The 27,354-nt window shown below is 42.5% G+C and overlaps 1 protein-coding gene across 2 annotated transcripts in view; it reads left to right on the top strand.

The window, feature by feature from the left end:
• Positions 1 to 21,072, top strand: part of tle5 (TLE family member 5, transcriptional modulator) — a 42,863-nt gene extending 21,791 nt beyond the window's left edge. The window contains exons 2-7 of one of the 2 annotated variants that reach the window (XM_028587941.1): positions 91 to 179; positions 4,898 to 4,961; positions 9,813 to 9,857; positions 15,135 to 15,197; positions 16,025 to 16,099; positions 17,397 to 21,072. In XM_028587941.1, coding sequence (XP_028443742.1) covers positions 91 to 179; positions 4,898 to 4,961; positions 9,813 to 9,857; positions 15,135 to 15,197; positions 16,025 to 16,099; positions 17,397 to 17,621 — 561 coding nt within the window. In that variant the 3' untranslated portion in view covers positions 17,622 to 21,072. Of the gene's footprint in view, positions 1 to 90; positions 180 to 4,897; positions 4,962 to 9,812; positions 9,858 to 15,134; positions 15,198 to 16,024; positions 16,100 to 17,393 lie in introns of both variants that reach the window. The other variant, XM_028587940.1, reaches the window with a different exon arrangement.
• Positions 21,073 to 27,354: the final 6,282 nt, after the last annotated feature.

The raw sequence follows: 27,354 nt of genomic DNA, 5'->3' as shown, positions 1-27,354 counted from the left end.
TTGATAACTGCTTGATTTCATGTTCATGTTTTTAATTAATTCTCTCTTCACTCTTTTAAAAATAATAATTCTTGTTTTTCTCTTTGGCAGGCTTCATCGCAGCAGCTGAAATTCACAACCTCGGACTCCTGTGACAGGATCAAGGATGAGTTCCAGTTCCTCCAAGCACAATACCACAGGTGCAAACAGAAACACTTGCATGCACACACACACACACACACACACACACACACACACACACACACACACACACACACACACACACACACACACACACACACACACACACACACACACACACACACAAAATACAAAGGAGAAGCAGTTACATACCACATCCTGATGAGTGCAGATCTTTGAAAGAGAGAGAAAAAAAAAAAAAGAAGCATATCTCCAGGCTATACATGTTTCACTTAGTGTTTTTCTTTATTGAACACATTTTACATGAACAACAGTAGCCGCAATGTTAAACTGCAGATTTGAGCTACAATATCGCTGCCATAACTTGGCCATAAATGGGTTTTAATGTGAATGTATGGCCTTTTTACAACACATAATTTCACATAATGTTGTCACACACGCTTGGAAACTATCCCACTTTTTACTTTCCAGGTCTTTCCTCGGGAAGTTCCCTGGAGGGAAATCTATAATTTGACACTAATTATAGATAAAATAGAGACAGTGTTCGGTTGTTACACTTCCAATTAATACATTCCTATTAGATGCTAAGCTTCTGTAACTTATAGTCCGTGCACAGCAGATCAGATGAACATGCAAACGTGTGCATTTTGTCTACAGGCAGGCACAAAATTCAACATGTATGAGGATTAAATGAATATCTGCTTTGGTTTAAATCAAGCAGTTATTTCAAGGATTTCTCTGGACATCAATAGTTGCTTTTTTTAACTCAACTAAAATAACAGTCTGAGAACTCTCACAGTCTCCATTTCCCCAATCTGTATCCCAAATTTTGTTTGTTTTCCCCCCAAAACTTTAAAGAAATGATTAGGAAATAACAGTTGATGATGATAAAAATGAAGACTGCCTTTGTTTCGCTATTCCAACTCTACCACCACACTGCACACTGAGGCAACATCCTTTATTGACTCATACCTAAATCAATCTCGTTTACCCTCGGCCATTGATCTCCCTTTACTGCTTAAATACCGCTACAGTGCCAGAAGTCTGAGGCACTTCAAAAGTGCCTAGTGCGACCTCAACTGATCTGTTTGATAGAAGTTATAAAGAGGGGGGGACGCCACAGGGTCTGCATCTCGGTGAGAGATCCTCTCTTTGTGGAAGTGTTTGAAGCCTGCCTTCCTTCCTGAGGAGGTTGGTTTGTTCCTCTGTACCTGTTCTCCCAGAACCTTCCAGAGGCTTGCCTATGCCGGTTACAGAGACAGACAAAGGCAGATGAAAGCCTGGAAAATTGTGTGCAAAATCTCTGCTCAGGTCTGATCGCTCTTGTTTGTGGAGGATTCTGAGGCAGCAATAACACCCGGCGTGTCTTTCTCTTCGCCTTTTGGTTTTTTAAATTCCCACAACGGTGAGCAGCACCGTTTAACCCTCTTCAGAGAGCCAGGGCACAGTTGAAAGAATACCTTTTTTGTCTCAGCATACAGAACATGCATACAGTGCCTATTTACTCAGGAGGGGGGCTGGGATGCGGGGGGGAGGGGAGGGGGGGGGTGCTCGGTGAGCCACAGACGAGGCTTTGTAGCGCTTTGCTGCTGCGCCGTGCTTGTCTGTTGCTGAAGCCTTTAAAAGGCAAATGTACCGCAGGCGTTCCCCCGGGTATAGTAGAAAGCATTGTAGCTGTCTTCCTCTTCCCACCCCCCCTCCTCTTCTCCCACCTCTCCTCCCCTCCCCTCCCCTCGTTCACATGCATAAATAGATCAGGGAATACATAAATCAAAATAAAGATGACAGCAGGAGCGATTTAGAGACGGAAGAATCGGCAATAAAACTCCATCAAATTGTCATTTGAGAGCAGCGGTGCAGGCCCGGGGGCTGCTGAGCACCAATCAGAGGAGGCACAAAGCCAATCCCAGGTAGGCTGGCAGCGGGGAGGCCTGTCGTCATGACAACCCGCCACACAGCCTACGCATGTACACAGGGATAGCAGCAAGGGTTTTATGTAGGAGGGAAGGGGAGCGTTTTGGATAAGTGGAGGCTGCTCATACACACAAGAATAGGTGGCAGAATAATGCCCTTCGCCCCCAACAAAGAAGCACACCCCCATCCCCCCATGACTGTTGATCAGGTTGGATACCTGTGGCGTGCCATGGCATAAGCAACCGTGATCATCTTGTAAATTGGACTGACTGTGTTCCCATACAGTACAACGCATTCTCACTTTGATTATGTATAGGGCCTCGTTCAAGCGCCTGTGACCTGCACATCTTCATCAACTAGTTCTGGCCTTTTCTGTTCTCTATTCCTTCCTCACATTATTGAAAGCTGATCCATATCTACATGTAGATGCAGCTTATATATTTAAAAATGAGTTAGCCTTCATATGCTAGCCCTGGTGACAGCCCTGAGTCAACAATTAGTGTTGTTGCTTTCCAGTAAAAACCTTTTAGTGGTTTAGTGTTTCTGTTTCTCTAGATCCTTTTGCAAGTATGCATTAGATGTTTCTCAACATTCTCATGCCCACACAGTTATGTCCTGGATTTTTTAGCAGCAGCAAGAACCGTTTGATGGAGATCAACAGAGATCAACGGGCAGTTAGCATCAGCTGTGATAGCCTCATTAATACCAGATAGAGTAATATATAAAGGTGTCACAATACTGTTTGCATCTCTGGTAAATGCAGTGTCAAAACATTACAGCAGTAATATCTTAAAAACAATGACGTCGCCACTTATGTGTATCTGCTATAATACTGTAAGGCCGAATAATTACAGCATGATTTGAGATTGTTAAAAGCTTTTTTATACTTTAATGTGCCGCAGTTGGGTTATTTGATCATTTCAAACGGGGCATATAGCAAATTCTTGTCGTCATTCAATTGCAGACGGCATAAAATCAACTCCTGAGACTTCTGTGAAGGTAATTGATCACAGTGAATGAGTAACCGACACATTTTTGCAAAATTCCAAACACATCAGGATGATGGTATTAGGCTTTTAACTTTTGGACTTGGAAAGAGGTTCTATTTATTGAGTGTAATAAGTAAAGTTTTGGGAGCACTATGAGCAGGGTGCAAAATTAACTTTTTTGTCCACCAGCCAAAGGCTAGTGAATGTTTACCAGCCACGCAATAGATTACTATTGTTTTGTTGGCTGGCGACTGAAGCAACTCTACCAGCCACTTGCATATTTTACCAGCATTTGGCTGGTGGATGGTGCTAATTTTGTACCCTGCTTATGAGAGCAGACAGACTGACAGATTCTCAGTCATTACAGGATTTCTGTGTGCTCTTTTTCCAAATAAATATTTCAAACAATAGTTTCTAAACTGGGTGGCATGGTGGGACTGTCAACATGCAGCAAGTTTAAATCCCTTGTGTTTTCTAAATGGAGTTTGGAGGGATTCCTGGGTTCTCCTGAGAAATTGTCCCATCAATGTGTGTGTGTGTGTGTGTGTGTGTGTGTGTGTGTGTGTGTGTTGCATTAGCCCACAACATGTCCCCAATACATGCTAAATAGGCTCCAGTCCCTCTGTGAGGGTAGAAAATAGATGGATTAATTACTTCAGTATGCTCTGAAGAACAAATTAAAAAGAAATACTGATAGATGTATAAAACATAAGCATAACCATGAGCTCAACTCCTTTTAAATATCAAATAAGATACTTAATAATATGTTTCAGAGTTATAATGACCATCAATAAACAAGGATGAACACCCAGCCAAAACCGAAGTTAACAAGCTAACACTGCAGCTGCTGGGATAATTATAGAAGGAGCACAATTGTGTGTGTGTGTGTGTGTGTGTGTGTGTGTGTGTGTGTGTGTGTGTGTGTGTGTGTGTGTGTGTGTGTGTGCATGCATGTGCATGAGCTCACACTATTGGCCCCGTGTAACACTGTTCAGTCTGCCAGTTAAGACTAACACCGATGAAGATTCAGCCAGCGCTCGCTGTAATCGAGCTGTCATTCCTGCGGACAGCTAAGAAGAACATCCCAGCATAAATATACACACGCCATCAAACAGGTTTCAGACTTATCCTAAATCTGAAACTATCCACCGTGTGCCTGCGCATATCTTTATTTGATCTGAGTCTTATCCTGTCCTCAATCGGATGAGGCCTTCTGAGACTGGCGCGTCTTAACTGGCTGCTTCAGTCATGAGGCATTGAGGGGAATTTTCCCCCCACACCCCCCCTCTGTCTTTTTCATTTGACGATCAGGGTGACTTGTTGACGCGTCCTCCTTTGTCCTGTCGCCTCGCGTGACATCAGCGCTGACATTATTACAGCTAATGGCTGTCGCAGGGACTGGGTCGCAGGAAACGCTCCCAACGCTATATTTAGACTTTTTACTCCACTGCGTCTTCTCTGATTTAGAAAGCAGACGTTTTGGCTAGACACCATCTCTGGAGTTCAGTTTGACCTCCTCCTGTCACTTGCCACCTTGTCAAGCTCGGTGAAAAACGCTGCCACTGTGACTAGTAAAGGTGAGGAGGACGACGGCGGCAATGGTGATGATGAAGGCGGCGGCGCTGATGAAAATGATAATGGTAGCCGAGATGATGACAATGGAGCTGGTGCTGACGATGATGAAGGTGGAAGGCAGTGATGAGGGTTGAAGTGATGATGAAAGTGATGACAGTGCCATTGGTGGTGATGATGATAGGGGAGGGGGGGGTAGTAGTCACCTGGTGTCAGCACTTTAGAGGGAAGACTGTCGAGCTGACTAACAAGGTCTGACTCTCCTCTCCCTCTCTCCCCAGTTTGAAGCTTGAGTGTGACAAGTTGGCCAGTGAGAAGTCAGAGATGCAGCGCCATTATATCATGGTGAGTGAAGCCGTGTCGGTTTGTGTGTGTGTGTGTGTTGTGCGCCAGAGATGATGGTTTGTGTTATTTTGCAACAGTGTGTTAGAGATGTTAATGTTTATATGCAAATAAATTATTTACTGCTGTTCTTATGTTTTCACCCTCTCTCTTAATTAATACTCTTTCTTTCCTTCTATTGCTCTCTTATGTTTCTTTTCTTGCTGCTCATTTTAAAATGTCTCTCTTGAAGGTCATTTTGGTTTATTACAACTTAAATGCTATTTTCGTAGCTTTGACCTATCTGTTCAATGTACTCACAAGAGTTGCACACAATAAGAAAACTGCTGAGATCTTGCAATGAGGCGACGCTGCTGAACACAAGTCCGACTGAGCGGGAAACACAAGCTGTCAGACAATAATACATGTTTTAAACAAATCCAAAGGGTTAACCAATAGGGCTGAAGTATGATTCTTGGTGTCACGATTCTCAATTCTGGAAACTGATTATTGATTCAGTTAATACAAAAGAGATCACTCTTGCTTCAGTTCACTGTGTCAAACCATTCAATTGGGTTTTCACTGAATTGCAATGTGAAAAAATAACTGGCATCCCAACAAACTGTCCTTGTCGCTGTCTGACTGAACAGACACAGCAGAGAAAAGTGTGTGGGAGTACGCAGCTTTTTTATTTAAAACGGTTCATAATAATTTGGAAGTATGTTACAGTCTTCTGCCTTTATGTGAATAATGAATTTAAAGTGTAATTCCAGTGTTTCCTCTATGTTGATTTTTACCGCCGCGGCCCGCCATGGTAAAATTTCTGCCGCCACGGTATCAGAAATGGGGCAGACGCACAACATGGTTTCCGCTATGTACACCGCGCACCGCCGCTCCTTCAGCTGTTTAGGAAAAGTTATAATTACACGACTCTGCAGAGCCATGCGCGATACTGAACTCAAGCGAACTGTCATCCGCTCTCTCCCCTTTAGGATGAGCAACTGGAACAGTGACAGGACGTCATCACTCGCAAAGTCATGGCAACCAAATAAACAACAGGGCGAGTACTGCTTGTCGCTCAATCTCAGGCAAAGTGACAAACAGCGACGAAAGCCGTGACATGAAATCCACACTCATGCGGGTCCCGTGAAATATTACAGCTACAGTTTCTTGGAAAATAGCATCATTGACACTGAATTTGATGAATTTACTGTTCATCAGACCCCCGATGAGACAAGAAGCTAATGTTAGCGAACGCTGCGGTGACGGTCCCTCTGTCTCTGACTCACCGCTGCAGGAGACACTACAATTAATCAAATTTTAATCACAATCACGATTTTGGCTTCCCACGATCAAATTCACGTGATCGAGTGATATTTAAAATTATTCAATCCGTTCATAGAATGCTCTGTATCAAAGGTTTTTTTTTTTCTTCCAAAGCTCCGTAAACCATTGTCTGATCACGTGCCTCCATGAGCCAATCAGAGTTGTTCCCTGCACCGCACAGCTTAGTTTCTAGATGTAGACAGTCACAGAAGTCGTTTTTGTGCTTAAACTTAACCGAACATAACCTGAACCGTGGTGAAACTGAAGTATTTTTTCCAAAAGTGACATTTTGTCTTTTGAATATATATATTGGACTTGTTGGTTAAACCCAGAAAGGAGAAAATATAAAGTAATAAACATTGTCTAAGAAGCAATTTTTAGAACGTGTGAATTCATTTAGAATTGCTGAAGATGAGAACCACAATTTGATTGTGAATCGACACTGAGTTCTCAACAGTTAACTTGGTTAGGACAATCATAACCAGCGTTAGGCAAAGCTACAAAAGTAAGACCATGGTTGCAATAAATTGGAATTGTCCTTGGTTATTCATTCCCTTTTTGTTTCTGGAGGAACTGTATGTGTGCTTTCTCTCTGCCCAACCCCCTTCATTTCCTCTCGCTCCCCCATCTCTCTCCACACATACACGTTCACACACACACAAATAGATGCGCTCGCCCGCTCTCTGCTCCACCTCAGGGCTAATCTCATTGTTGCTGGCTATGGTTGTGTTGCCGTCTGATGTTTTGCCTCTAATTGATCCTCTGACTGGCTTTAATCTCATCTAATCTGTGCCGCCGCACTGCTCTCTCCACCATCAGCCAGCCAGCAGGCACACACATATGCACACACTCACATACACACTTCCGCTCCGTGTGTTTGAGGCAGGTGTGAGTGCATGCAATCTCACACACACACACACACACACACACACACACACACACACACACACACACACACACACACACAGAGACACTCATCGTCGGCCTGTTAGCCACTGTGCACACACATAAATGGACACATTCAGACAGGAAAGCACAATTATTTAAACAGATGTAATGAAAAAATAATGACACCAATTTTCACAATTAAGTGTATTTTCTTTTGCATTTAGTATGTTTAATTGCTGTAAATTATCCAGATTAAGGTAATAGTTGAATTGAGTGTTTACATGGTTTGCAGAAACCCAGCTTCCCCAAGTTTACATGATTTCTTTGATCGGGTAAATGTCTGGCAGGATGTATGCTAGCCTACAGGCTGATATTATCAGTAAGGAAAGGAAAAAGAAGGGTTTTCATCATGGTTTGGTATTTTGTATTGATCAGTTTTTAGTGTACCGTAAAGTGTAAACTGCAGCTTTCCGCTGATTTGTTTTTGCCCAAAAAAGCATTTTTTTTCTGTGACTGATGGCCATAGTATGTGTTCTTTTAGCTTTTTAAGAACACTGCTTTGCTTTCAGTTCACTCTGTGACCTAAAAGGTGCATGTGCCAAATAACAAAACACTGAGAGAAACCAGACAAAGCTGTAGCCTATATGCATGCGAAGAAGGTTGATGGGAAGTCCAGCTCTGTCAGTCTTTTCTGTTCTGTGTAGGATTTAACCCATTCAGTGTTGTAGCACCACCTCTTCACACCTGCGTGAAGCTGGCCCCCCATGTCATCCAAAAATTATAGAAAACACTGCTGTTCGTTTGTGCTACGTTTGTGCAGCACAAATCAGCACAAACGATTGAGACCATTTTGGGGAGATTCAGACATTAATGGGGGGCTGGGTGATGTCACTGGCCAGAAAATGTAAATTACTTAAAACCCTTAACAGCATAAATGATCATTTTTACGGCACAAACGTAGCACAAACGAATAGCAGTGTTTTTAATAATTTTTGGGTGACATGGGGGGCCAGCTTCACGCAGGTCCTCTTCACGCAGTTCAATATTCAATCTACTATGATCTGACCAAATTCAAAATTCACTGTATATAAGCGCAGCAGTCCACCCTGCTGTCACTGTAATCTATTGTTTGCCTTTTTGCTTCATCAGTAAACTTGCCAATTGTTTTCTTCATTATTATACATTGGAGGCAACAAGTGAGCTTTGCGAAACAAATAATTGCAGTACCAAACCATCTGAGAACTAATGTGTAGAAGCATTTTGGATTCAAAACCACAGATGTCAAAAATCATGGATAAAGATGAGGCTGTTTGCTGCCTTTTTTAAAAAAACGAACTGCCTGCAGCATGGTTACCACGACGACAAATCTGTCACCTGTTAGGTTGTCACTCAGTGAGGCAGAGGAGGCAACACGAATTAATGAAACTATCCTGCCATGTATTTTACGATTAGGCTATGTTTTTTTTTTTTCATGTGATAGTTGTGTGACGCAGCAGTATAAACCAGCTTTTACTCTAGCTGTAACCAACACGTGCTTTAGTTTAGGGTCATCCAATCTTTGATTTTTAATGTTATTTATATTGTCCTCTGAAATACAAAGGGATTTTCCTCACTCGAAACCGTCCTCAGATTCAGCATAAGATGTTGCGATAGAATTGAACTATGAATGCAATAGCCCTCCTCCTTCACTCGCACACCCCATATGGACATGCACGCACAAACATAGACACAACATGCACATACACGCACACACTTCTCCATCAGTGGCAGGCCCGGCCTTGTATCCCCACAACAACCACCCCCTCCCCCCACTCCTTCTCTAATAGCATATCAGGTTGCCCCACTCCCCCGGCCAGAAGCAGCACCTCCATTTCCCCAGCGCTGTAATTACTTTAGGGAGCTTCCGCGTGGGCGCAAACAGCTACAGAGAAAAATAGTTTGTGTGTGCACGCACATTCACGTACAGGATGGTGTCAGTGTGAGGCTGAACAGAAAACAACAATGCCGTGCGTGCGTGCGTGTGTGTGTGCGTGCGTGCACATTTATGTGGGAAAGATGCGTGTTGTTTATTTTCCAGTGACAGAGCCAGTCCCCCCTGCAGACAGAGTGGGTGATTAACAGGGTTGACGCCTAGAGGGTGGCCCTCTCATTAACACTGAGCACACACACACAGGCATACACATACACAACAGAGGCTCATTCTCTACTCTCGCCTTTTCTCTCTGTTCCTTTTTCTGTTGATAGCAGTGTGTCTTCTCTTCTCTTTGTTTGTGTGCATGCAGGTATATTTTTGAGTGGGAATTCGTTGTATTAATTAAGATGTCAAAGATGTGTTGGGTTCAGGGTCTATGTTGTGTTGAAGAATACTTTTGTTTATTTTCAGCCTTGGCGTTTATTACCTAGATTTTAGCTTAATGATTGAAAATCTTCAAAATATTGAGAATGCCAGTTGAAAAAGAGAATTTGAGTCTTAATTTTAGTGTGCTAGAAATCAGTTAATCAAATCAGCTGTACAACACATGATTTGGCACTCACAGTAAATGTTCCATAACGAAGTGTTAGCATGGAGTTCCAGTGTAGAAGATTGGGGGGGGAACAGTTATTCATTGTATGTGTTGTCATAACTTTTTCTTTTTTGTCCTCCTCTTGCTTCATTTCTAGTATTATGAGATGTCCTACGGGCTCAATATTGAGATGCACAAACAGGTGAGTCTACATTTAATCCTTTTTAATAAAAAAATCTTCTGCTACAAAACCTTTGAGGTGTTCCAGCTACTGTTCACTTAACATCGTCTATGCAAAAAAAAAAAAAAAAAAAAAAACTTTAACGTCTAAAATAACTCCACTCACTTTGTTATTCTGTTAATGCAGACACAGCTGTGCATTCCCCCACTGTACACCTGCAGCTCACTGATTGGCAGGTGTGAATTACAGAGATAATCTCCCTTCACTTTGGGAGTGTTCAGAGACATTTGAATGATGTCACCTGAGGTTGTGTGTAGAAATGCAGGCTCCTAATGGGGTTAGCTTTTCTGACGTTGCCAAAACATTTTCAGTTCACTGTATTCCACAGTAATGGTGAGCATGGAAATGTAAGGAAGTGAATTTTAAAATGTCCAAGTCTTGGCAAAGTTTGGTTTGTGGATATTAATGTGGCAACATAGCCTCAATTATATAGTAATACTTTCCAGCAGAAAACCATAGGAGCAACCTCCCCAAATCTTCACATCCAGTTAAGACAGTGCAGCCAGAATCAGTTGGCCATTTTGAAAAAGAAAAAGCAGGGGAGGGGAGGGTGAGAAGCTGATATTTATACATCAGTTTGTGTGGCTGAAGCTGGGGGAGTAATTTATGCTCAGCCTGTAGGAGGGAGAGAGCGATGGGCCTCCAAACGGCCAGCCCTTATCAGTGACCTCATCTGGCGCTGCCTGTCCACACACACACACACACACACACACACACACACACACACACACACACACACACACACACACACACACACACACACACACACACACACACACACACACATACATACACACACACTGTCTTATGATTGACGGTGCACACTGACAGCCATATTGGGAGAACCGAGCATGCTTTGACAAATGGACACACACACACAAGTAGCAGCTTCCATGATTTAAAGACCTTCACATATATGCACCCACACAAACTGAGGTAGGAAGCACAATATGGCTGTGATGCACGCTGGACACACACACACACACACACACACACACACACACACACACACACACACACACACACACACACACACACACACACACACTGAGCCTTGTGTGTGCAGTTCATCCCACCCTTTTCCTTTATCTGACAGGGATGAAATTTACAGTAACAAGTGTGGCTGCATGTTTGCGTGTGTGTGTGTTTCAAATGTGCCTGTCCAGAAGTCATTGTGTGATATTGTACATTTGCTCATGCACTTTCTTATTGGCTGTCTGCTATTTTGTGTGTATGTGTGTGGGGGTGTGTGTGCATGTCCCTCCCTATTAGTGCATATGCTCGTATATTTCTGTGTTAGTGGCACGGGTTCTTAAGCAATTGTGTGTTTCTGTTGATGTGTGCTCCTGTTATCCTGTGTGTGTGTGTGTGTGTGTGTGTTTGTGTGTGTGTGTGCGTGCGCTTTCTTTGTGCACAGTATGAGTGGGTGCGGAGAATCTGTAGTTCCATTAGAGAGTTGAAATTGAAGGGGATGTGTGGAAACGAGTGTCGAGGAGCATTCATGTCTAGGCCTATTGTGCACAGCCAGTACCCCCTCCTCCTCCTCCTCTGCTCCTCCTCCCTTTCCACCTCTGTCTCTATTTCCATCTCTTTCTTTCTCTCTCACACTCTCACCCATTCAATTGCTCCCTCTTGATCACTCTGTCCCACTCAATTCACAAAATGCCTCTTCACTCTGTTCTCTCTCTCTCTCTCTCTCTCTCTCTCTCTCTCTGTGTGTGTGTTCTCTTTTCTCTCGTCTCTCTCTGTTTCTCTGTGTTTTGTCTTGGTGAGGAGAGGCAAGGTTGAGTTGTGGATTGAACTGGAAATATGTTGAATAAAGCCACATTGTTGCTGGGTCTCCCTTTGTCTTTCTATTGTTCTGTTTTCTTACCATGTTTTTCTTACTCTACGTTTAGTCTTGAATGCACATCCTGCCTGACGACATAACTCTTCATCTATGTTTTGGTTACGTACAGTGTAGGTGTTTTTCATTGTGTGTGTCACACACTGTACAGTATTCCCAATTCCCAACATATTCATCTCTAATGAGAGGACTTATAGTATGAGCCTGTTGGTTGAACTGTAGACAGCCTCCAGGCTGGTTACTCTTATAAGGTGTGACGGCGGAAGTATCTAGATCTTTTAAATAAGTAAAAGTGACAGAACTGAAATAATGTCCTTTTAATCAAATGGTTGATTGATTTAAAATTAATCTGCAACTATTTTGATAATTTATTATCTGTCATTCAGCAAAAATGGCAAACATTCCCATGTTTTTTTCCCCCAACTTCTCAATTGTGAGGATTTGCTGCTTTTCTTTCTTATGTGATTGTAGACTAAATATCTTTGGGTTTTGGACTATAGGAAATTTTTATGGCCTTTCTGACATTTCATAGAGCAATCGCGAAAATAATCGTCAGCTTTATATACTTCATCACAAGTGAAGTCCTGCATTCAGAAATATACCTAAAAAGTAAGTACAGTACAGAGTAAAAGTACAGAAGTATTATAAAAAAAAATGTACTTCATTATCAAAAGTACTCATGAGACAGAATGGACCCTGTCGTTATTATCTATTATGTTATTGAATTATATAACTGATGTGTTAACTTGTAAGCAGAATTTTTAATGTTATAGCTGGTTGAGTTGGAGCTTATTTCAATTACTTTACAATTGGGTAGCTTAATCTATACGAATGAATTTTTTTTTTAAGGTCTCATATTTGTATGCAAAATATTAATTTGCAAAGTAACTAGCTACTAGAGTTGTCATGTAAATGTAGTGCAGTAAGTAGTACAATATTTCCTTCTGAAATATAGTGCAGTAGAAAAAGTAAATGCTCAATTATGGTACAAGTATCTCAGAATTGTACTTAAGACCAGTACTTGAGTAAATGTACTTGATTACTTTCTACCAGTGCTTGTCAGATTTTGTGATGGGAATGGGATTTTTTTAGGTTTTCAGTCTTTTTTTAGGTATGTATAAAAATAATAAATAAATAAAGTATCATGTCCAGTTGTATTCCTGCCAGGAAGCAGTAGCCCAAGACACTCAAACAGTGAAGCTCATTCAGGGACAAAAGCAGGACACCCTGAGGAAGTCTGTGAAATGTTCAGTTTGGCTAGGCTGCCTTCCATGCTTCCATGAAACACATTTTTCTATCTGTGTTTGATTTCCCCTTTGAGTCTACATTTTCAAATTACAAAATATAAAGCTTATTTAAATTGGCAAAAAAAACAGCAAAGACATCTCCAACAGCAATGTGTTTAGTCTGTTGCATTGTATTTGTCTAGTGTCTGAGCCCAGTTTTATTATTACGTATGTTTTATTTGCACACATACAATGCTCTTGTCAGTGAATGTGTGCTCTAGTAGCACTTGAGGAACGCTAGAGAGAAGCAGAGTAAAATGTAAAGACGGGACAAAAGAGAGGAAGACCGATAAAAGCTAAGGGAGAGACACAGAGGAGGATAATGCAGAGCACAGATAAAAGAAGAAACAGAAGCCGGGTTGGGGGAAAAAAAAGAGCGAGAGAAACGCATAAAGGGCACTGAAAAAGACGAAGAGCCATAGTTAGCACGGAGCGAGTCCCGCAGAGACATTTTAGAGAGACATTTTAGAGATGTGGGGGAGTGTGTATGTGTTATGATGAGCGGATAGGAGTGAAGCGCTTGATGGGGAGCTGTGCTCTGCATGCCTAATGATTGTTAGGAGGGCCCCTCTCTCTTCATCGCGCCACGAATTAGGCTCTAACACAATTACTGCTGCTTTGCATACTCAGACGGATTGGATGATTGGATGATTACCAGCCAAATGTGATAATAGACCTGCATGTGAGAAAGATAGGGAATGTGCAATACAAGAAATAGGTGTGTGTGTGTGTCTGTGTGTCTGTGTGCAAGAGTGTGTGTGCGTGCGCGAGTGTGCGTGCAATAGTTAGAAAAAAAAAAAATGGTAGAGAAAAAGTATTAAGTACAAGCAACTTAATTAATGAGGTGAATAAAGAGGTGTGTGTGTGTGTGTGTGAGGTAAGATATGTGTGCTCCAGTTTGGGAAGGTCATAGCAGATGTTTCCCATACCGATAAGAGTGTGGTTTGAATCATGAGGGTTTAAAGGATAAGTCTGGTGATAAGCTATATTTGTATCTTTGTCAACAAATTCCATGAAAACACCAAACCCAACAATGAACTGAATCATTTATTTTATTACATACGCTATGTGTGTTTTAATACTGTGACATGTCAAAATGTCTAATGTGGAAAATTAAGCCGTGAAATGTTGCACTCGGATCGGCATAGTCTTGGTGAGAGCACGAGCGGGGGCGGTTTCCACTCCTTTTTTTATTTTTTTTATTTGGCACACAAAAGGGCACATGCCGCTTATGCTGATTATCATCAGTTAAACAAATTCACGTGTACCAGCAGCAGCGTACAGAATAATAAACCCTTTTCACATGACTTGTTGTGGCTGAATGCAAATGGGGAAAAATGCACTGTCCTGTCTCTGACAACGCTTAAAAGAGCTGCCGTTTGCACTATGTTTTACTCTTGCTGCAACACAACAATGTCATGCTGGCTAGTGATAATGATTCAACAAATCCAACCAGAGTGAAGGAGTTGTCAATCAAGCACAGTCTATTCACACCCACAAAGTCCTGCGACAAGGTCTAATCAGGCTAAACACCTGACTGGATGGACTAATGCCAGGTTCAGACTACACAATAGTTTTGTCTGTTACGATGGTTAATGTGTCAGATTAGACAAGTAGAGTTCGAAAATCTTGCCGTGACTTGGTCGGAAGGCATTAGTCTGGTCAAAGGTCGCCGTCTTTCACCACCCACGTAATGTCATCGGGAAGGAGGTGCTAGGGACCGACTTCCAGGAACAAGAATGTACACAAACAATAGCCGTGTGTATGATGCTGGTTGTCTTGTGTTCGGACAAGCCTAAAAAAAAGAAAGCAAAAAAACGACTGACCTTTCTTCTGTTTCACAGTTCCACCCGCGGGACCAACAACATCTTTATGTTACACATGATTCCTCTTTCGCTTCGCCATGTTTACAGTTGAGGAGCGCTCTGTGCTTCTATTGGTCAAAGTCACGGTTGTAAAAGGGAACACGCTGTGGAAGGCAAAACATTTCTAACATGCTGGTCCTTTATGTTGGGTGTGGTGTGGTCTTTTTATGGGATTTTGTTGACAAAACCACTAGAGTGACGGCAGTATTACCCTTTAACTAAACGATCTCTCCTTCTGCAGGCTGAGATAGTGAAGAGATTGAACGGGATCTGCGCACAAGTCCTCCCCTACCTGTCTCAGGAGGTAAGCACACACACTGACACACACTGACACAAAGACGTCACTAACCCTGACCCTCAGCACTATTCCTTACATCCTGGAATGAGATCACCCTCATTCCCGCCTCATTACGTCTCCCCCTCCATGACCCCTCGCTCAGCATCCCTCCTTCCTCTCCTCTCCTCTCCACTTCCCTCGTCCTGTCATTCATCATCACTAGCTTCCTGTGTTCCTTTCCAACTCACTTTCACCTTATTCCTCCCTCCCCCACTCTCCTCTGCCATATACAATCTGTCCTCCTGGTTTTCCCTCACCCGTCCTATTTGGCCTCCTCCTCCATCCATTCTTTTCCTTTTATACATGTTTGTGTGTGTCAGCGTAATAAAATAAATTCAGATAAGCCACCAGGGCGTTGAACTCCACCCATTACAGCACACCAGCCAACCATCCATTCGTGTGTGTGTGTGTGTGTGTGTGTGTGTGTGTGTGTGTGTGTGTGTGTGTGTGTGTGTGTGTGTGTGTGTGTGTGTGTGTGTGTGTGTGTGTGTGTGTGTGTGTGTGTGTGTGTGTGTGTGTGTGTGTGTGTGTGTGTGTGTGTGTGTGTGTGTGTGTGTGTGTGTGTGTGTGTGTGTGTGTGGACGGACTGGATAAATAGCTGAATGGCTAGAGGGGAGGGGGGGTGCATCACCAGAGAGGGTCTCTGTTGGGACTATTGATATTGATCTAACCTCTCCACCTCTCACCCCCCACCCAAACTCCCCTCTCCTTGTTTCTGTCTGGCTTTTATTGTCTCTCTCACCTTCCTTCCCTCGTCTTCACGCCCCGTCCTCACCCCCACCGACCGTCTCCAGCACCAGCAGCAGGTCCTGGCAGCCATAGAGAGAGCCAAGCAGGTCACCCCCCCAGAGATGAACTCCATCATAAGGGTATGATGTTCCATCCCCGCTTGAGGGTTTTATGATGACTAGAAAGCCCAACTATTGATCATTATCACTAATTCTATTGTTTTCATTAATGTCCCTTTTTTATTTGCTTGTAGTTTTTGAAATCTGTCACGTCTATATTTTGAAATAAGTTGGAAAATTTAAGTTGTACTCTATGTGTACTTATTAGCTGTAGTCATTAATTTAGTGGGATTTAAATGGGATTCCGCCCTACACTACATGGGCACCATTTTAAACTATAGAATATTAGGTTTAGCTTGCTGGCTAACAGCTGAATCAATATGGATGGGGCCTAAACTAGCTAACTGTAATCCTTCATTTCTGTGGCTTTAATGCAAGTCAACTAGACTTTATCAATATAAGCCTTGTAGTGGCTAGCTAAGCTACTCCATCATTTTACCAGAGGTTTAGTATTAGCTAGCCGAGCCACTTCATCATTTTGCTACGGGTCTAGTGTGAGCTAGCTTAGCCACTCCATCACTGTGATGCACGATTCATAGATGCGCCTTTGTCTTTGTGTCCACTGTTTTAGATACAAAGGATATTGGCCTGTTTTATAGACTGGACCTGCTCTTCTCCGCACAGGGAGCCAAACAATGTGGTCCATTTTCGGATGTATATCAATATCTTTCTTTATAAGCCCCTTATATCATACTTTTATACATCATGCATACCTGAAAGGACATGGAGCATTTGAGCTCTGGGTCTGAATGTAAAGCAGAGCTGTTGACTTTGTAGGTGCAGCCTGTGCTGTTGGGGGATGTTGGATACAGTTTATGAGAAGTCAGGATTGTGATAAAATCAACCCACTGATGTGTCATGTCGTTGAGTGTGTAAAAGAACAGGCTTGGCAGGAACAATTTGTCTTTTCTATACGCTAAATTGAAACATTTTTATGTGTATATTTGTGTTATATTGTGGACCATGTGTGGAAAATGTGTTTTTTTGTACATTTTTGTACAGTATTCTCCCGCCTTACTTGTTTTCTTGGGGCTATATAGATTGAAAATTGCATCTGTTATAAATAAGTTATGTGTGCTGCAGACTTTCCATCTCCTACAGAGGATGCATTTTAGCTATGATATGTGCCTTCCATCTATTCTATTGTGCCTGAGCTATTAGAGCTGTGCCTCAGGGGTTATATATAAAACATAATTTGCAACATATAATACGTCTGTGCCGTGCCGATGCTGCATGTCCCTCAGTGTTGTGCAGTGATTTTTGTGTTTGGTCTATCCTGCTGTGCCTAAGTTGTGTCTGGTTGTCTTCCATGTAGCAGCAGCTCCAGGCTCACCAGCTGTCTCAGCTCCAGGGCCTGGCCCTGCCCATGACCCCCCTGCCGCTGGGCCTGAGCCAGCCAACCCTCCCCGCCGTCACCACCTCCTCCGGCCTCTTCTCCCTCTCCTCTCTGCTGGCCTCCCAGGCCCAGCTGGCCAAGGAGGAGAAAGCTTCGCGTGACGGAGTTGACAGCCACCGCGAGGAGGACGGAGACAAGTCTGATTAGATGGTGTCCCCATTCAGCTCTGTTTTTGTCCAGAGACCTGAATCCCCAGATCTGAGCCCCCTTGGTCTACAGCCTCTCCCCTGGTCTCCCTCTCTCTGACCTTAGCAACATGGGCTTCAATCCCATCACCACAGCTCCAGCTACAGGCCCCTAGCCAACTCTGGCACCCGCCCCTTATGTCAGACTAGTCCTGATCGCTTCATATTTACCATCCTTGGGTTGTTTCTTTATTCTCCCTTCTCTTATCACCATCACAGTGTCTCCTGTGTCTTTTCTCCAAATACAGTCTCTTTTTTTTTTTTTTTTTTTTTTGTATGTGATTAAGCTTGTTATTTTTACTACTTTTATTTTTTACACTTTCTTACTGCTTTCTATTCCTGTTCCTTCCTGCCTTCCTGTCGCTCTGTCTCTCAGTTCTTATTCCTGTTGAGTTTCTGTTTGTTTTTTTCCCTCAATGCCTCTCTTCCTCCCACTCTCACCCACCTCTTGCCTCTGTTCTACAGTAAGCCTGTCCTTGTTATGCAGGACTGATCCTGAGACTCAACGCACTGTACTGTAGGTGTTAAAACAAGCTAAATGTTAAACAGGGATTCTTTGGCAAGCTGCAACACTTGTCAGACACAACACAGGATTCCTACAAACTTCATTTTCCCAAGAAAGAGGAGTGTGGAGAGTGGCAGAGATCAGTAGTGGTTATAGTTTTGGCAGTACAGATTGCATGCATTCATTCCAAGCTACAAGTTGGTTTTGAGTTTAAACGGTGGATTGCTATGGATCAGAGAAATGTTTAAATAGTGCCCCGACTAAAGAGCGAAACCTCCCAACGACGCGTCCTAACCGAAAACCAGCAGACGTGTTGTATTGAGAAGACAATTTGAGAGATTTCTGTATACTCCTAAATTTATACTGAGAAAGGAAAAGCACCTTCTTAGAGCAAACTTCATGCTGAGAGCTGTCAGATTAGAGAACAAACCCACCTAATTTAGTAATCTCCTCCTCCTCTCCCCCCCCTCCCTCCCTCCCTCCCCGTTTTGCAATCCTTGCCTGACCCTGTGAGGTACGCTACATAAATCTACCCAGCACCTTAACTGAAAGGCACCATTTTCTTCAGTAGTTAAATAAACAGAGATGTCGTTTGCCTCCTGCACCCCCCACCACCTTTTGCATCTTTAATGTGCACTAATATTAGAGCAGGTTACTGAGTGGGGAGTGTGCTTGTTGTGTGTTTGACAGCAGAGGGCAGTGTGTATCTTCCAGAGCAAACAAGGACAGGACAAGTACAGGCTGTGTCACAAGAGGGAATGGCTTATTTATCCACTCTGTGTGTACAAACTTAATATACAGAGACTAGACTGGTGACATTAATCTCCGCATGCAGTCAGTCCCAGTCTCTGTCAGGATCCAGGTCTTGAGAACCATCTCATCTCAGCGAGACACAGAAACACAGCTGGACCCGTGCTTTTGATCCCTCTGTAAATCCTGATTTAAATACTATACATTTTGATTCACTGTACATATACAGGTCTGTCACATATCAGACTCCCACTACATTACGCAGGCGGTTTAACACCTACGTGCAACGCTTAGTGGGAAGTCTCCATGACCTAACAAAATGATATCGGTGCAGATCACACGGATGAAGCGCAAGTGTCCTCCACAGCAGCTCCTATGAGTTTATAAAAAAAATAAATAAAAAAAAAACTCCCCCGCAGCTTCACAGGCCCTGTTTTCAATTAGCTTGTCTCATTAGGCCTCTCGTCAGGTGGAAGTTGGCTGGAACTATGCTGGGAATAATGGGATGTCTCCACACTCTGACTGCGTTTTGAAATCTCAGTGTCAGAATTTTAATAACTCCCTCAAAAATTCCCCGGTGGCCCAGTGGTTAACACCCGTATCAAATAATCACTACATCCCCAGTTTGATTCTGGAAGTCGGTGCAACACAACAAAAACACACTATAGTCCATTTCATTTGGGTTTAATTACTTAACACTGAACGTGAGGCATCCATGTTCACAAGTCGGATATGTTAAAAACTTTCAGAAAAATTCTCCTCAGTCCTACTTACAACAACACTTAACACTATTTACAGGTTGTAAACCGTAACCCCAATATGACACAAACGCACCAGAACAGTGAAACCACTAGCAGTTTGAGGCCGATTCTATGTGTAAACACCCTTTCGTGGCTGGACTATGGACGTGTAGAGCCTTTGACGGGTCTAGTAGCAGCTTATTTATACAAGATGAGATGAAACTGAACATGGACCCCTCTTTAGCGGCAAACCTACGTTTCTAGGAGAGGTAGCCTCATTGGTGATCAGACCCCCCTGACCGTGGCGCTGTTGATCCACACATGATTATTTTTTTTTTTGGCGGCGGTGGCCTGTGTTTGTGCGAGTGTTAATTTGAAGACAGCCCGTCCATGAAGTTGTTTTTATACCAAATCCACAGACATAGAGAGACACAGAACATACACACACATGCCTTTTCTTAGCCTCCCCTCTCTGATATAACGGCTACACTGTAAGAATCAATTGATGTGAAGTGTGAAATAAACAATACTTAAAAAAAAAAACACCACCACTCAAAACGGTATTTGGCATGATGATGATGATGATGATGATGATGATGATGATAAAGCACATTGTATTGTGGAAGTCATTTAGAAATCAAAAGTATACAAATTGCACGTTAAGGCATTCAGAATAAAACCCTTAATGTGTTTAAAAGTTCAGATGACCTGCCGTCGGTGACATTGGTGGGTAACCCCTTGGATGATGCCCGTAGTTGTGTATGTGCGTGAACACAAACGAGGTGTGTATAAACAGTTGTACAGGCTTGACACACAGAGATGAAATGTTCTTACTACAACTAAAGCTAACATGCTATTCTGCTTGCGAATTAAGCTGGCAGCACATCGTCCTCCCACGCGCTGTATGTGTCTGGCTGCATACTGTACTCATCGTAGTGATTGGCAGAGCGTGTAGACAAAGCGACACACACACACACATAAACGCACACATCAATGCATGTTTGCGGGGAACCCAAGATTGATTTCTTTGTAGTGGAGACATTTTTTTCAAAAGAATGTTTGGTCCAAACTTTGTGATCAATGCACTTGTTTTTTGTTTTTTTTGTTTTTTTACCCTCTTCTCTGTTTTTAAATATTAATCGATATGAACTAGAATGAGAGTTACAAAGCTGACGTTATAAACATACAAATGAAATTCTATGTATTTGTTAAATGTAGTTGGAGGCGCTCGCCTCTGTATACAGTTATACATAGAAAGCTTTATGTGTATATAGCTGCATCTTTTCTTGTCTGTCCTGGATGATTTTTTGTGCTATTGTGTTACAAAACTGATGTGACACCAGGGGGGAAACTGCAGTACGTTGACCTTTTGCCCTTTAACCCCTCCCTTCTTTTCTGCCCCCCGCCCTCCCCCCCCACCCCCCATCCCCTTCACTCCCACACCACATCCCACCCTCCCAACTTTTTGCCCCCATAGCGTGAAGCATTGTAAGCGTTTTGAGCTTTGTAAAGGTCTTTTTTTAAATACTTATTTTGTGCAAAATGTAAAACCTAAAAGTGTGTACTTTGGCAAAAAAAAAAAAAAAAAAATGTTTTGTGTCTGAAATCATAGCTTCATTGAAACAAAAAAAGGAACTATAAAAAAGTAAAACAAACATTTACTATAAATAATATGAAATGTTCTGCAGTAAGGAAGGACTTCTGGTGCCTTACAAATAAAGTCAATCAAATCATAACAAACGTTCCTGCTCTTCTGTGACTCTTTCTAAATGTCTCCATGTGCTTGGTGAGCAGAACGCCTTTACTGTAACTGAATTACTGTAACTGAATAACTTCTCACGTTTTGACTACTTGTTTTAAGTCCCTCTGGTTACTGCAGGCAGTATGTCAGACCCTATCAGGGTGACGGTCCAAGCAGAAGGCCGTTTTTAAAGGTTTAAAGGTGAGCACTGCTGCCTCTGAATGTTTTAATCCGTTTGTCCAGCGTTCCAGACAGTCCAACATCTCCAGTAATGCTTAAAACAACCACATTTGTATTGTCCCTCTGTCAACATTGATGTTTACTTGTAATATTTCTGATTTTTTTGTTTTAGAAAATGATGGGTCATCATTGCAAACTTTTTTGGCAGCCAAATCTCCAATTTAGGATGATTTAGGATGTACAAGTAAGAGTATTCAAAATGGTCTTTTTCTGCATTTGCATCACCACGCAACTGCATGGTAACTCATCCGTCCATCCGTTCATTAAACCTGCTTATCCTTATCCTAAAATCTCAGCCAAGTTGCAAGTACATTTTTGTAGCCAACTGAAAATGACTGGAGACCAAAGGCTGCCTGAAAGGTGGGAAAACAGTTAAATATTTCAAGAATGAAAAACAAACTGTTACACTTTACTTGAAGGTATCTACATAAGAGTAGGGTTGGGTATCGTTTGGGTTTTTTCTGGTACCAGTGCTAAAACGATACTTTTAAAACTGTGCCGGTGCCTGAACCGAAATATATTTATATAATATATTTATAATGTATATAATATAAAATATAAAAAAGGAGCACAAAACGACAGTCGGCAACATTAAAGTGATGGTTCGGAGTAATTTCACCCTAGGGTCCTTTGCACCGTGACCTCGAGCCAAACACCCCCCCCAGAAGCTTTTTTCACCTGGGTCGAATATTGGGAGAGTTAGCGTAGAGTAGCGTTATCAGCTGAATAGCTTAGCACAGGGGCTAATGGATCCGAAGTGTCTCTTAACATTTCCCCACTAATAATGCCCGAAATGATACCAAACTTCTACACTAGTACAAATAGGTTATGCACTCATAAAACGATGGATTGGAAAGTTTGTAAGTATATCAGAAGTTTATAAAACTTGCCTGCTGGCTTCTGCTCTCTGCTGTTGTTGCTGCTGCCGGCAGTAAGACGAGTGCTTAGGGCCGTCTACAAATTACTACACCGAAAAGAGATGCAACAAAAATATTTCTTTATTTAACTTATTTTTTAAAGTAAGTGCTGTAGAATAACTAGCAGGAGACAAGTTATAATTGAGGTAAGTTTGGAGACATTACCTTATTTAATCATTAAATTAATAAATATTTTTGTTGCATCTCTTTTCGGTGTAGTAATTTGTAGACGGCCCTAAGCACTCTTACTGCCCGTTAGTAACAACAGCAGCAGCAGAAACCAGCAGGCAAGTTTTATAAACTTCTGATATACTTACAAACTTTCCAATCCATCGTTTTATGAGTGTATAACCTATTTGTACTAGTGTAGAAGTTTGGTATCATTTCGGGCATTATTAGTGGGGTAATGTTAAGAGACCCTTCGGATCCATTAGCCCCTGTGCTAAGCTATTCAGCTGATAACGCTACTCTACGCTAACTCTCCCAATGTTCAACCCAGGTGAAAAAAAGCTTCTGGGGGGTTGTTTGGCTCAAGGTCATGGTGCAAAGGACCCTAGGGTGAAATTACTCCGAACCATCACTTTAAAGAACGGCTTGTTTATTGCTAAGGCCATATGGTCACAATTAAATGATTGATTAATAATGTAATAACAATAACTTATAACAATGACTTATTTCACCAGTAAATTGCTGGTAAACGACAAAAACAAGCACCAGATGGGAAAAGGGTATTTTACAATAACTTTGAATGCACCACAAGGCTGGTGAGTTTCAAGTAAACGCACCTTCTGTGTTGTTTTTCCGACAACGGCAGCTGCAGTCAGACTGTTAGGTCACGGTGTTGGAATCCTCTACAGGGAAATCCAGTCACACTTTACACCGCTTAACGTAAGCTTTCAGCATTTTAACCTTTGGGTTTAATCCAGCTACTAGCTAACGGTAACGTAGCGTCCCGTGCAGCGATGCTTCTGAAAAAACTAAAAAAGTCAGGCACCGAAATTGTCGTTCTTATTCGGTCATGTTACTACTGTTTACGTCGGAACCGGTGCCCTATTGGCACTGTGTTTCGGTACCCAACCCTACATAAGAGTGACATGACACTGTCATGAACATGTCATAAACATTATAAACAAGTCATAAACGTTTCAATGTCATGTCACTTTTATGTAGATCCCTTCAAGTAAAGTGTTACCAAACAAACTCATCAGAAGGACCTTTTAGTGGCTGCTCTCTGGAGCTTTTGATCATCGATTTGCACACAATCCTCAGCAGATGGAGTTGCCCAGGTGTGGCTTTTGAAGGACTTCTCGTCAACGTTGGTTTAAATTTAAAAGAATTATCTTTAATCTCAAAGTATACTGGAAAATGGTCAGTAACATTTAATGAGGTAAGACATGAAACCCACTGACATGAACATTCAAATCCCTCTTCACAGCATGGTACTGTTTCACCACTTCTCAGAAAGACTGATTTAAAAAATGAAACCTGTGAGAAAACCAATTGAGTTACAGAGGCTACAGGACCACATGCTAGCCAGTTCGTGGTGATTTTTCCTAAATCTTACAGTACTACATGAGTTCGTGTGACGTGTGGCTTCGCAAGGCTGAAATTTGTGACAAGAGCACAGATGTGTCTTCAGATCGTACTTGGATTCATGCTGACTTGAGTGTCCCCATCTGTGAGTCCACCTTCTTTAAGACCCAACGTCGAGGTGTAAATGACCAGTGTTTTCACATCCATCATTTAACCTATTTTGTTTAAGACAGAAATATGAATTCAAACAGGATCTGATGCCTTTTGACTGCCCGAGGGGTTCTGTAGTTCACATCAGATCCACCAGGAGGAAGTGTTGGTTTACGCTTAACCAGCACCTGCACTCTGAGCAGCTAATTGCTCTGAGGTATTCTCACATGTGCTCCAGTGTTTGTGTGCCACATTCGAGAGGGAGTTTCCTGTTCCTTTGGCTGCGTTGATGAAGGTTTATCTATTCAGCGCTGCATGTACCCAGAATTGATGTGACATCTCGGAAACAGTGAATCACAGCCTGTTTGGCACCTGCGCGTAATCCTCATTTAGATGCTCTGTCTATTAGTCCTGAGACATAACTTGGTGTGTTAAATTCACAGCTCATTCACACACACACACACACACACACACACTGATGATAGGCAGATTGATGCACATGCAGTTCTGTGTAATTTGTGTGTCAATAACAGCACATCCTTCCTCCTTTATCTCCTCACTGTTTTTTTTCCCTTCTCCCTCACCCCCTTCTTCTGTTTGCCTTCCCCCTGTGTGTCCATGCAGGTGTGTGTGTGTGTGTGTGCGCGTGTGTGTGTGTGGAGATAGAAAAGAGAAAGGGAGGCTTGTGAAACCTCAGAGTTCCTGTGGTTGCAGCCCTCCTTCCTCCCTTCCTCTCCCTTCCTCTCTCTTTTGCTCTCCCTATAGACAGCTCTGGATCTGACACTTGAATAAATATGAAAGTGCCCTATTTTTTCTCTTTCTGTCTGAGGATTCACAAGCAGCAACGCAGAGGCAGCAAAGGGGAGGTTTTCTCTCATCCAGTCTTTTTCTATAGAGCACATCAGAGCCTGTGGAAAAAAAGATAAAGCGCCACAATTGCACTCGAGATGTTTAATTAGTGGCACCTTAAAGAATAACGCTGACGATATTCTGTATTTTTCTTATTGTCAACAAATCCCATGAAAAGACCAAATCCGACTATGAATTTATCCTACTAATAATTATTGCCTGACGTAGCTTTTCCCTCTATGCCATAGACATTCCCTGTTGTCGAAAAACTATTAAAAACACACCAGTGAGTCACACCGTTGACATGTTGCCTTTATTATAACAAGCACAGGCGCTGTTAATTGAAGTCATACCCACATACACCGTCCTGCTGCTGCAAATGGTCACTAAAGCACCATATGTGTATAAATCCAGATCTAAAAATAGTCCTCAATGTACTAATAACTAATGTTTGACTAAAAAACAACCAAAAAAAAACAGTGCCCAGCTCTTTTAGAAAATAACTTAAAAATAATAAATAAAGTTCATTTTTGTGACTCCTGTAAGAATGTATTTGCAGTACTTTTCCCACCATGCACTTCACACCACTCACCTGAAAGCTATGATGTCGCCGCCGCCGCTGCTGCTGTTGTATGTAGCGTTTAAAAAGCCCCCACCCTCAGCATCCACCTGTGTGCTCTGAATGAATCCAGTACAAGTTGGTTGATTGAACTTCGTTTCAAAAGATCACAAGTTTTGGAAAGCACTTCTGTAAAAAAAAAAAAGTGTATGTGTATAGTCCTGATAGGAATGCACAGGAGGCTGCACTGGAGAACAGGCTTTTGGGTGTGTGTGTGTGTGTGTGTGTGTGTGTGTGTGTGTGTGTGTGTGTGTGTGTGTGATGATGGTGATGAGTCTGAGCAAAAAGAAGGAGACAGCGAGGTAGAGAGCGACAGAGAGCGAGAAGCGTCTTGATTAATCATGATTGACTCATTCAGAGCCCACTCGTCTTTTCCACCTCGCTCCCTCGATCCTGTTCTCCTTTATGGCTTGATTACGGAGACGTACTCTATCTCTCATTACCTCCCCTCCTCCATCCCTCACTCCTTTTCTCCATCTTTTCTCTTTCTCTACCCGTCTCTGCGCCGGGTTTATTCATCCGTCCCCGGGAAAGGAGGCTGTCAATCTCCGCCTGCCGCCTCTCCATCCTCTAACCCGCCTCACGTCCCTTCATCTATCCCCTCCATCCATCCATCTATTTCTCCCATCCATCACTGTCACTCTTTTTCCTCTCTTTCTCTCTCTGTCTCACCCATTCCTGCCACTCTGAGACTCTTTTATATATCCATTTTCTCTCTTTCTCTGTTCAAAGGCATCCTCTATTTATCTCCGTTCCCCCCCTTTTTTTCTCCTCTGCTCTCAGAGTGATCTGTCGTTCCCTGTGTGTCTGTCAGGGACACTTACATAAAGGGAAAAAAAGCATACACACTGATTTTACTTGCTCTCTCTCTCTCTCTCTCTCTCTCTCTCTCTCTCTCTCTCTCTCTCTCTCTCTCCCTCTCCCTCTGTCTGTCTGTCTGTCTGTCTGTCTGTCTGTCTGTGTCTCTCTCTCTCTCTCTCTCTCTTTTGCCTCAGCTGGAGGAGCAGTCAGTGTTGACACAACCCGGTCTAATACCGATGCTTCCAGAGATGCACCATGGGAAACCATCTCTTGGCCTGCTTTGCTAATCTTGTCTCCTCTTTGTGCAGTTCCTCATTACACACACACACACACACACACACACACACATACACATGTGGGTGTGTATAATATATGTGTGGATATCGTAAATGAGCGTTTGTGTGTGGGCATGCACATGCCTCTGTGAGCGTGTGTGTGTCCCAAAAAGAGGGATGAGAACTATTTAAACTTTAATGGAGTCATACGAGATACAAACAACCCCTCTCTCCTTTCTTCACTCCCTCATCTGTCCTCTCCTTTGCTGACCTTCCTTGTCTCTCTCTCTCTCTCTCTCTCTCTCTCTCTCTGATATTTTCATCTTTTTTTAAAAAAGAAATCTCTCTAACCTTCTGTCCCTCCTCTCTGTTATCTCTCCTCTTTGCTCATTTGTTATTCTCTTCATTATTTCACCCCATTTCTCCCACTCCACCTTTTAAGTATTTATCTTTCATCTCCCATCCCGTCTTAATGTTTGACTCATAATGGCTCTCGCCTTATCTCCATTACTTACCGTCTATCTCTGTCGCTTGTTTCTGTCTCTGAATCTTTCTTGTTCTGCTGCCTAATGACT

Source organism: Perca flavescens, chromosome 9 (genome assembly GCF_004354835.1).
Source record: "Perca flavescens isolate YP-PL-M2 chromosome 9, PFLA_1.0, whole genome shotgun sequence".
Taxonomy (NCBI): Eukaryota; Metazoa; Chordata; class Actinopteri; order Perciformes; family Percidae; genus Perca; species Perca flavescens.
This window is presented reverse-complemented; position numbering and strand designations above follow the sequence as displayed.